At 37.2% G+C, this 12,348-nt stretch overlaps 1 protein-coding gene across 1 annotated transcript in view; it reads right to left on the reverse strand.

Annotated features, from left to right (window-relative positions):
* Window positions 1-2,097: 2,097 nt before the first annotated feature.
* The window catches only part of LOC103621807 (heterogeneous nuclear ribonucleoprotein K), a 20,689-nt gene continuing 10,438 nt past the window's right edge, over window positions 2,098-12,348 (reverse strand). Inside the window, exons 10-16 of the mRNA XM_017743307.1 lie at window positions 12,275-12,348; window positions 11,899-11,953; window positions 5,675-5,725; window positions 3,808-3,829; window positions 3,651-3,733; window positions 3,038-3,207; window positions 2,098-2,261 (exon numbers count right to left, since the gene is read on the reverse strand). Of these exons, the coding sequence (XP_017598796.1) occupies window positions 2,228-2,261; window positions 3,038-3,207; window positions 3,651-3,733; window positions 3,808-3,829; window positions 5,675-5,725; window positions 11,899-11,953; window positions 12,275-12,348 (489 nt within the window). The 3' untranslated portion in view covers window positions 2,098-2,227. The remainder of the gene's footprint in view (window positions 2,262-3,037; window positions 3,208-3,650; window positions 3,734-3,807; window positions 3,830-5,674; window positions 5,726-11,898; window positions 11,954-12,274) is intronic.

Consider the following 12,348-nt stretch of genomic DNA (forward strand, 5'->3'; position numbering starts at 1 on the left):
TAAAGTTGCTGAACTCCTCTGTCTCTTTTATGGACACTGGCTTTTCATATCGTGATTTTCCGCACATAGATATTTTAAGTTAATTTCAGACATAATGTACAGAAACATGCACTTAACAATGAATGCTGCTATAGAACCCATGCCTTAAGGGCTACATTTCAAATCCAGCAGTCAGCCTTTAAAAAAGACCTCCATAAAGAATGTTTCAGTTTCTCCTATCAATATTACTAAACTATTTTTGAAGTACAAGTGTAAGGACTATCGTGCTATCAGTACTCCCCTACATCTCTTTCCTAGCAGAAAACCCTAGCAGTCCTCCTCAAGAAACAAGCAGCTTTTTGGCCCTAAATCAGTAGGTAAAAAGAGGGGTGGGGACAGAGGCATAGGACAAACCCCAAACCCACAGTTCCTTTTACAGTAGGAATCGCTTAGGCTCATCTCAAATCATAATTGCTCGGTTTTAAGGAAACCTTAAAGAAAACCCTACTAAAGCTTGACTGGTTTGTAAGAATAGGTTAGCTTCTTAAAAGACGCAGATCATTAAAAAGAAAAAACAAAACACATTCTCCAGTATATTGACTTGTGCAGCTTTTCCCCTGCTAAAATATTTTAAAAACACAAACCATATACACAGTGTAGAAGTGCATAGAAAAAAAATCCTGCACCCATGTTTTTTCTTAATTTGCGTTTTTGTTTGACCCTTTTTTCTAGGTTGCTGATTTCTCCGTTTAATTTATGTTCAGCCATTCACAAGGAAATGCCAATTCTACATGTATGTTTATTTACTGGGAAAAATGGCATACTCCTTTACCCTAGTCAAAAGCAGGTTTTGGGTGTTTTCTAGGGATTGATTATAGCTCTGCTAAGTAGGTCATCTCTTAGCTCCTTGCCCTCTCCTATTACATTGTAAGTGTAGCTCCTTATTATGACAGGAATTACCCCATATGGTTCAAAAATATGAGAAAAATAAAATGTTCAAGACACAAGCCCTGCAAAGTGAAATAATCCACTTAATCTGGATCAATCACATTGAGATCTACAAAGCTCTTTTGAATTTCTTTTTTTTTGCTTTTATTTAGGAAGCGAAAATAAAACTTGTAAACTATAAATACAAATGCCAAGGTATTACATGAAATATCCAGGAGGTACTTTATTATTTTTTAATTTCTCACAAATACTTCCTATGGGATTCAAGAAACAGGGAAACCAAAGAAATTTAGTCTGTATACAATGAAAATCATCTTAGATATTGCCAATTTGTCAATTCATAAAAGTTTCTGACAAAAATGAGAGCTCTGAAAAGTACAATTCATTCATTTCACCAACTACTATTTTTAATATCTGCATTAAGCAAGCTGTGTAGAACCAGGTGTATTTAATCTACAACTCAGTGGCACCACAGTTTTAAAATATTTTTGTCACCTATATATATATATACTGCAGAGGGCCAAAAACATGAAAAAAAGGTCAAATTTTACACAACGTTTGCATTAATATTTTTTTACTTTTTTTTCCCCAAATAGCAAAGCCAAGCCAGTTTTCACACTGTTTCTTTAATTTGCCAAAAACATGTAACTCCATCTATATCAAAGAAGCAGAAGAGCAAGCTTAACAGCAACTTTCATTTACGCATTTTCTTGTGGGGGGGGAAAAAGGGTGTATCCATTTTAGGTATTACCTTACATATATAAAAAAAATGTCCACCAATAATAGGTTTACTAAATTTATTTAAAAATTGTAAAATACATCTTAAAAAAGAACATTACATTCTGCACACTGCCCTCAAAGGATGCCAGAGACATGTGAACAACCAGTCCTTTCCCCCCCTTAAAAAAAAAAAAAATTAAAAAAATTACAGTGTACATAAAGCAGGGTGTTCACAATAGTTACAGGGGAAAAAAAAAGCACTACAATTTACCACCACTGAACAAAAATAAAATCCACTCTTTGCTGCTGTTTCAAAATTTCAGTGTTAGTCTTGTGCAACCTTTTCCTACCCCAAATATTTGTAATGAACTAAAACATTACATCTGGCGAAAAGCAGATTCCACTACACCTCAAATGCAGAACACCTATGAAGCAGAGGAATGTTGGCTATTTAAACAGAAGCAGATATTTAAAAAAAAAAAAAAAAAAGGGGTGCAGGACTCCTTCAGTTCTTCACTAGTCTTAGAAAAACTTTCCAGAATACTGCTTCACACTATAAAAAAGAAAAAATAATCTTGCATTAGAATCCTTCAACATCTGCATACTGCTTCACACTATAAAAGAAAAAGAAAAAAGCATGTATTAGAATGATTGACCATACATCTTGCATCAATATTTACAATGGCATTCTTAAAGATTAAACTACAAATCCCCAATACTATTTAAAGTAAATAATTTTAAAAGGTTAATGACTAATAATTATAGGCATATAATTATTTAAAGCACATTTAAATATTAGTAATCTAAAGCCAAACATTCAAGTAAACATTAAAAAATGCTATGATAGCCAACATGTTATTAAAGCAAAACTAAGTAAACTACGTCCAAAACTGTTAATATTCAGAAGAAGAGAAAGTAATGCCAGCAAGGTGTGAAATGCTGCATAACAGCACCAATTGATTTCAACTTGTCCTGTAGAGGCATGGCCTGTGCCATATGGCAGACTGTGATTTGTTGTCGGTTATCTAAAAACAACAAAATCACTAGTCTTCCACACAGAACTAGACCAACGTCCACTGAAATCTTCTATATTTTCTACAGGTTCTATATAATTAATTACAAGTAATTTTTTTGCAGCAATTTTCACCAGAGAAATGAGAGGACTGCTTGGCTAAGGTGTCTTCCATCAAGATTAGTTTTGAAGGAATTTTCATTTTCATTAGAACAGAGAAAAAAGAATCAAGGCAGACCTATCACTAGAGAAGTTAGGTTCAATAGTTACTTAAATCCTGTCTTCTAAAAACTATATTACAGAGACAAGCTTTAGAATGTAGTAGTAGGAAAGTCAGTTTAAAAATGACAGTAAGGACAGCATTAAGCTTCAACTTGCCTGTTCTGCAGTAAATACTGAGCATTTTGTATCTGGTCCTGTGTTCCTGTAATAGTTATTATTCGATCTTCTGAGCCTTCTAGTGGTTCATCGATTTTGATTGAAGCTCCAGACTCATGACGTATTTGTTTGATTCTCTGGCCTCCCTTTCCAATAATAGAACCTGCCAACTAGGGGAGAAAATAAAGCATTCATTTCTTGATATAACTTTCTCTGCACAGTACTGTTCAAGTAGCTTCCATCCATTTAGTTTTAAGAGTTACAATGGAAGCTTACTCTTTTACAGCCTCAAAGCAGTCACTGTAATGTATATTATATAAACACAGGTGGGATAAAGTTGGAAGAACCAAGTGTTTGTAAAAAGAAATTATGTAGACCATCTCTATTACTGAATATTAACAATTAAAAGATAGTTCAATGCAATCTCTAAAGTCAAGACAAAACAAACATCCTTAAGAATAAACTTTTGATGATTTAGAAACACTTGCTTTATATTAAAAGTACTTGACAAGCACCCCAAATACTTCTGATTTACTTACATAGCCTAAGAAAAGGCTGTGACTTTTTATTTATTTATTCAAACACAATTGGAAAGCAAGTCAGTTTCACTTACATCTTTGGGAATCGTTACTTGTGTTGTGATGATGGGTCCACCAAGATCTCCATATGAACCACGGCCCCCTGTGTAAGAATAGTCTGATTTAAACATATGCATCAAGCCTCTTACTGACTAAATGAAGTGCATGTCAAAGTTCTCTATAAAAACTTACCATATCCAGAGCCACCCTCAAACTATAAGAAAAAGAGAGAGAAAAACCTTAAATAGTAAAACCAGCTGTGATTCATTAACATGTTTTCATCTCAAGCATCATACTGTTAACTTTGAGCCTATTTTATGCAAAAATCCTAACCCACAACCTTAATCTAAGTGTCATTAAAGACAAAGTGGGGAAGAGGGCAGACCAGGAACAAGGGGTCAGGGGGAATATTCCACAAGACTCTTTTAGCTAGCTCTGTTAAAATCTCTAAGAATGTCATTAAGATCTGGCCATACCAATTTACCAAGCAACCTTATCAATTCAGTTGGTAAACAGCTCTTGATGCTGATCTACTCCTGACCTTTGAACTAAACTAGCATTCAAATCCAAAGATAAGAGTTCAGCCTTATTACTACTACCTATACAGCTCAGGAGAAATTAAAGTTTCAGTTTGGGACAAGACATTTACCTGGTAACTGTCAACCCTCCTACTCCATCTTGAGGAAAAACCAATTCAACTCTAATAACTTTATAACTTGTCTCTCCATTCAGACTATGCTACAATCCTTTGCATCTTAGAAGGGACAATTGCGACACTAATTACTACTGTTCTGCTAAAACTGTCATATAACAAATCCAAATCACTGTAATGCAGCACTCCTGACTGCTTTTATTTTTAGGACTGGTACTTGATATCAAGTGCTTAATTTGACCTAATGCCTTTTATATGCACACACACTCATTTTAATCTTCCTGTAGAAGCAGAAATAGATGTGCACACTTCTCTAGAATTCAACTGATAACACTGAAATACAGGAATCTGTGTGAACTACTTGTTTGCAGAAGTTGTAATGCAATAACTTTTTCCAAATCAAAAACCAAACACCTGTCAGGTTTTTAGAGCCACATCAAAATGGAAGCTATTCAGAAAAAGTTGTTCATCTGTTTCTAAGCAACCTGTGTTGTGCAATCACATTGCTTAGCAATACAGACCATAATACAATATAAAAAGAGCTTGTAGTGGAGTGCAAAATACAAAACAATGAAGGACACTGCTTAGAACTTAATTCAGAGACTGATCAGAGCTGCATATTCCACACATACTCTTCTACCTATTTCTGCTGATATTTTGCACAGGGAATCTATTTCTCAGGCTAACTTGTAATAAACAATCATTTTCTTGATCCTTTCTGCTACTTCTCCTCCCCAGACTACAAGACAGCAAATTAATTTGACAGCAGATGAGTAATTCTAACTGCAATGTTTATGTAAACTAGGAACTAACATTTAATATTTGGTGGCACTTTGCCATCTTCTACACAGCATAAACACTTGCTGATGCCCTTTGAACTTTCCTCCCTAAACCCTCTAAGAGTAAGAAGTTTGATAAACACAAATCAAATGGAATACTTTCAAATATATGGATAGGTAATGCACAAGTTTATCCAGAACTATAAGTAAAGAATTACTTTTAGCATTCCTCATTTGAAACAGGGGAAAGCACAACATGATGAAGTTAAAATAGAACATATTCCTAAATAGATGCACCTACAGGGTGCTGACAAAGCAAGAGTTACAGTGAAAGTTACAACTCAGAAACAGTAAAATAGGGTACAAAAGAGACAATACAACAGAAAAGCTTCTCTTGGTTGTGCTGCTGCATGCTTCCATTGTGGAATATTAACTGCCTGTATAGGATTCACTGTTCAGGACATAAACTGCTAATAACCTGAGTTACAATGGCAGCTTTAGGGATTTTTCAAAGGTGCAAGCTGCTGCTAACCACATTCAATCTCAAAAAATTCCAGTTATCAATTCAAATTATTTTCCTCAAAAATAAACTATTAAGGTAGTCAAATAAAAGCATGAGCACACTCACCAACTCTGGTGGCTGCATGTCATCACAGGCATCTACATGACACTGCATCATCTTCCAGGGACAATGTAATAGAAGGAAAAGAGGAAATGAATCCAAATGAAGTCCGTGTTATGGAGGTTTATAGGTAACTTGGCAAACACACACACAGCAATATAGAGAAACATTTTTCTGCACTACTTAAACTACTATAAAGGCTCAAAAGTAAATAACATAGACCAGTTACAAGATTTACTCCCTTTTATTGCTAGGGAACTGTTACTGGTCACACTTCCTTTTTTCCTTGTTTCTGTGGTGTAAACAGATTTTCCTCTTACACAAAGGATGTCAGACAGTTAAGGGCAGAGCAAAGCTTGAACAGTTGGTTGCTTGTTTTTTTTACCTCTAAGTACTAGAACTGTACTATATAGTAAAAGATGTTACTCTCAGATACCAAAACCTTCTACTTCTCTCATGCATAAAAACATAACAGGAAAGGCATTTAATAAAACAAGTAACTGTCATTGATATATCTATGTCACCAATGGGTCAAGCAGGAAGGACATAGCTTCTCATATTTTGTTAATTATTTTCCATATACCTCACATAGCCAACAGCTAAACTAATAATCTACTACTGCCTAATTATATTGGAAATCAAATTACTTTTTAAAAGTGTGATATATAGCATCTCTTTCCTTCAGTCTTCTATAACAAATGTTGGGGAAAAAAATCAACAAAATTATAAAAATACGATTTGTAGTATCCACTTCAAATTACTATTAAGGCAAAGGCCTTTACTGAGTTAAAACACAACATGACATGAATGGCACACTAAAAAAAGGACAACACCACTGATTAATTATTCTTTAAGGAACTAAGGGACACCTCCAAATCAACTGCCCTTGGCCTTTTGGGGGACTTCATCTTGCTGGATGTTAACTGGAACACCACACAGCTGGTACAACCAGGGCCAGAAGATTCCTAAAACACCTGGATGACATCATGGTACAGGTACTAGGGGAACCAACTAGGAAAGGTGCCTTCCTTGATTTGTTGCTCATTAACAGAGAGGAGCTCAAGAGTGAAGTGATAATTGGTGGCCATCTTGGCCACAGTGACCATGAAGCAATCAAATTTAAAATCTCTGGTGAAAAGAAAAAAAGTGCCAGCAAAACTTCGACCCTGGACATGAGGACAGCAGACTTCAAGCTTCTCAGTGAACAAGTAAGGTCCCCTGGTAAAACGCTTTGGAAAGTGTTGGGGTCCATTAGTGCTGGCCACTTTTTAAGTACCACTTCCTAAGGGCACAGGCAATTCCCAAATGTCAGAAGTCAAGCAGGTGAGGCAGAAGGCCAGCTTGGCTGAGCAGGGATAATTTTCTGGAGCTAAGGCAAAAGAGGAAGGTGTATGCCCAGTGGAAGCAAGGCCATGTGACATGGGAAGAATACAGAGATGCTGCTTGCCCCTGTAGGGAGAAAATTTGGGCAGCCAAAGCTCAACTGAAATTGAAGCTGCCAGAACTGTGGGGGACAATAAAGCTTTTAAAAATATATCAATAGCAAAAAGGAGACCATAAATAACATTGGCCTGTTACAGGATAAGGATGGTTACCTCACAAACAGAGACAAGGCAAACATTTTTAATGCAGTCTTTGCCTCTGTCTTCAACTCAGAAGACAGACCAAGGAGGTCCCAATGCCCTGAGCTGGAGGACCATGACTGCAAGAATGATCAACTCCCAGTTGACCCTGAAGTTGAGCAGGATCTGCTGCTCCAGGTGGATCCCTATAAATCTACGGTGGCTGATGGGATTCATCCAAGAGTACCCAAAGAGCCGGCTAATGTCATTGTGAGACTTCCCTCAATGATTTGTGAACGATCTTGGGAATCTGGAGGTCCCAGCTAACTGGAAGCCGGAAAAGGTTGTCCCAATTTTCAAGGGCAAGAAGGATGACCATGGAAACTACAGGCCTGTCAGTCTCAATTCAGTGCCTGGTAAAGTTATGGAGATCATTCTGGGAGTTATTGAAAAACACCTGATAGATAATGACTGCATTGCAGTCATTGGTTACAGCCAGTACAGCTTCATGAGGTGAAGGACCTGCGTGACAAACTTGATTTCTTTTTATGACAAGGTAACCCACCTACTTGATTAAGGGAAGCCAGTTGATGTGATCATTTTGGATTTCAGTAAAGCTTTCAATACTGTCTCTCCCAGGATCCTTCTGGACAAAATGTCCAGCACACGTCTGAATAACCATGCCATGCAATGGGTGAGCAACTGGCTCACGGGTCAGGCACAAAGGGTTATAGTGAATGGGGTGACATCAGACTGGTGACTTGTCACTAGTAGGGGTCCACAGGGCTCCATTTTAGGCCCCGTGCTCCTTCAACATCTTCATAAATGACTTGGACACAAGATTCGAAGGTATACTAAGTAACTTTGCCAACAACACTAAAGTGGGAGGATCTATTGACTCTAAAAGCAGGGAGGCCCTGCAGAAAGACCTCGACAAATCAGAGGCCATCAACAACCATATCAAGTACAACAAGGGAAAGTGCTGGATTCTGCACCTGGGATGGGACAACCCTGGATGTACAGACTGGGGAAAGAGATGCTGGAAAGCAGTACCACATAAAGGGACCTGGAGGTCCTGCTTGATGGCAAGTTTAACATGAAGCAGCAGTGCCCTGGCAGCCAGGAGGGCCAACCATATCCTGGGGGGCATCAGGCCCAGCATCACCAGGTCAAGGGAGGTGATTGTCCCGCTCTGCTCTGCACTGGGGTGGCTTCATCTCAAGTCCTGTGTGCAGTTTTGGGTGCCAGACTAGAAGAAAGATATTAAGCTATTAGAGAGCGTCCAAAGGCAGACGATGAAGATGGTGAAGGGCCTTGAGGGGAAGCCATAGGGGGAGCAGCTGAGGTCATGGGAGAAGGGAAGACTGAGGTGATACCTCATTGCAGTCCACATCTTCCTCAAAAGGGGAAGTGGAGGGGCAGCACTGATCTCTTCTCTGGTGACCAGTGACAGGACCGGAGAAAACAGCACAAAGCTGTGTCAGGGGAGGATACCAGGAAAAGTTCTTCACCCAGAGGGTGGTTGGGCACTAGAAGCCAGGACACTGGTCACGGCCCCAAGGCTGCCAGAGCTCAAGGAGCGTTTGGACAATGCTCTCAGGCACAGGGTGGGATTGTTGGGGTGTCCTGTGCAGAGCCAGGAGTTGGACTTGATGATCGTTGTGGGTCCCTTCCAACTCAGGATATTCTGTGATTCTATGAAAATATAAGTGCTCCTTTAAAAATGGTTCCTAAAATACTAGGTGCATACAATTTTCTTCTCTACAGATTAATTTGTGCTAGTTACTACTAGCAACCAATGCAAATGAAATGAAAACCAAATACAACATTGACTGGATAAGACAAAGTGATTAGTATGAATAAGAATTTATTGCCTTTTGCATGCAATTGAAAAATACACATGTAATACTAACTGATGGCAAATTCCTTGGCCCAGAAGAGCAAAATTTGAAATTTTGTTAATTTTAGTATTTATGTAGATGTGTCAAACATCTTTTTCTTCACTTTTTTTTAACATGCTCCTTAATATCAAACCTCTTTAAACATGAAGTATGTTTAATATTTTTTTAGAGTATGTACCTCTATTGAAGTGCTAATACAGACACATGTATATATATATATATACACACATATATATAATGATTTAGCAGTAGGAATCATTTGAATGGGGAAAACCAGATGAGATGTTTGAACATACACTACAACACACTGATTTAGCTCTTGATTAACTTCAATTTAAAAATATTTTGATAGCATTAGGAATCGACCATTATAGCAAAAAAAAAAAAAAAAAAAAAAAGGGGGGAAAGAGGGTGATTAAATAGCTTTATATGTACTTCTCCACCTTATTTTTTCCCTGGTATGTTTTTGTGCATTTGTATATCTAAAGCACCCATGGGGATGGGGGTGTTTAAAAAGTAATAGTGGAAATGCATTTGTGTTTTCTTGGCTATCAAAATAGCTGTCATGGTCCATAGGCATTTGATTTGGAGTACTTATAGCCTAAAATATATACCACTGTAAATAAGAGAAACAATGCACGTATGTTTTTTAGTAAAATGCTTCAGAATAAATTATATATATACACACAATTATTTTTTCCTCCCATCTTCAAATTTACAAGACTATCAGTCTTGTTACATCTCAGAAAATTCAAGTTTCACCATCCAGTCTTGATTCACCATCTTACAAGTCTGAACTTTCCCACTTTTAGAGAAAAGATCTGGCAGAAAATGAGGATTTCTGTAGATTCAACATCTCCAAGATGTTGGTCTGAAGAGACTATTCTTGCCTTTTAATGTATTTATGTAAAATGGCAGTCCTGCTCTCTGAAAGTTGCCTTTCCCATGCATTACTTCACAAACCACAATGATGTTGGTTTACTCTAAATATTTTGTTACAGAATGGTTTCTATGTGAAATGCATAGCAGCTCAAGACCTTATATTTCTGGCATGACACTGAGCTTTAGCCTCACAATCCATGGAAAGACTTCTCATGTGCTTATACAATTAAGGATACTGGGATTATGGCTAGCCAAAACTAGAAATTAAATACAATCTGTGTCAGAAAGCAGACCTCATTGTAGGCTATGAAACTCATGCATAAAGCAGCCAAAGCCATGAGCAGCTCCACTGTGAAGAGGAAATAGAATTGCTTTTCAGAACATGGAAAATGAGCAGAGATGACTCCTATTTATTTGTAGAAACTCATGTCAAGAAAGCCAAGGTCAACCTGATCAAAGTCAGACTAGAGTTCAAATAGATTTTTCTATTCTAAATGGAATGGAACAGAACTAGAACACACTATTGCCCAAGCTGAAGACTGTGCTCAACCACATACCCAAGGAAGGGCAGATTGCTCTGTTTATATGCCCTGACATTGGTTTTACCAGCTGCAAATAAGAAAACACAAAACCTGAGCTTTGAAAACATGAAAATACAAATAAGTGATCTTAGAGGTCTAGTTCATGACTCCTAGTTTCTTAAGATTCTGAGTAGCATAGACAACTTGCTGTTTTTTATGTTGTGGGTTTTTTTTATTGTGGGTTTGTTTACTTCTTTTTTGGGCGGGTGGGAGTGGTCTGTGGTTTTAATAATTTTAAATGCAAGTCTTTAGTTTCGATATTTCTGCTAGGCTTCTGGTGCCTCAATTTTGACATTCTTTCAATATGTACTTCCAGTATGTGTTACTGGAAGTAATTGCCTCTTCCTCCCAGGAGGCACCAATGTGTAAATCTCATTTAGGTAGCCCATTTCATAGCTCCTCTACTTTCTCTTCCATTCATTTAAAATAAAATAATCTCATCTAACCTGTCACCTTAAAGAATGTGCCAAACAGAGCCAGAGGAGGGGAAAAAAAAAAAAAAAAAAAAAAAAAAAAAAAAAAGAAAAAAAAAAAAAGAAGAGATTGTTAACCAGAGGTTTACCTCCCAGATACCTAGGATTTCTCTTCCCAGGAAAGAGGATACAATAAAGGATACAATAAACAACTACCATGAAGTCATATTTCAGAGTACAACATGGAAGAATATCTTTACGCATTTTTTAATTCTCCCCACCTCCCAACATGGTTGAAATGTATCTAATTTCATTTAAAGTTCATCTTAACAGTGGTCCTGGCTCCAAAACATTTGAAATTATAGTAGATTTTTTTTCAGACAAATCAGCATAAAGAACTGAATTAAAAAAGCAATTATCTGCCAGACCAACTAGAGCCCTTTAGAGATATTATCCATGTTCTCTTAAATTTTGTTAACATCTGTTGGAAAACATTGTTCTGACATGCTTTCTTAATCTGAAAAGCCTCCCAAATTCTATTTGTCATCCTGATTAAAAAGAGAGTCTACAAGATGGTCTGTGTAATAAAACCTGCAGGGACTGTGCTCTACCAACTTTCTATTCCATTGTTGATGGTAGGCAGGGAAAAACAACCAACCAAACAAAAAAAAAAAATCCCACAAACCAAAACCACACAGCAGATCACATCCCAAATACTCTTTACAACTCAAACAGTTGTATTCTTGGGGAGACCATTTGTATGGCCAAAACATTTTGGAGATATCAAAGTTTATCAGAAGCACGCGTGTTCCACACTTAAATGTATGTATTCAAGAAGTTTCCTCAAAGTGCTAACTGTATTTACTAAACAAAACAAATTTTAACTCCTACCATTCCATCATAACGGTCTCCAGGTCTACCTCTTCGGTCATAAGACATAAGATCTCTAAAATGAGAAAAAGCAGCAGCACATGACTCATGTTATGAACTAGTTTATATATTCTAATTCAAGTTTTAACGATTTGCATACAATTATGAATTTCTAAATGCTTTAGCCTAGTTCTGAATGACAAAGTTACAGAACTACTAGTCCTGATAATACTGCAGAAATAATTAAATTCAAATACTTTTCAAAATTTTCTGGTGCAATACACACTCAATCCTGCATAATCACTACCAACATTGAGTGTGAAACAAGTCCTGGAAACATGAGCACAATTCAGTAAATGTTACTCAACTTGTACAATGCATTTATGCAACAGCTTACCCGCCACGAGGAGGTGGTGGAGGAGGAAGAGGAAGATTACGAGCTCTGCTGCCACCTCTGCCACCCCGGCCTGG

Source organism: Corvus brachyrhynchos, unplaced genomic scaffold, assembly GCF_000691975.1.
Source record: "Corvus brachyrhynchos isolate BGI_N302 unplaced genomic scaffold, ASM69197v1 scaffold1069, whole genome shotgun sequence".
In the NCBI taxonomy this organism is placed as follows: Eukaryota; Metazoa; Chordata; class Aves; order Passeriformes; family Corvidae; genus Corvus; species Corvus brachyrhynchos.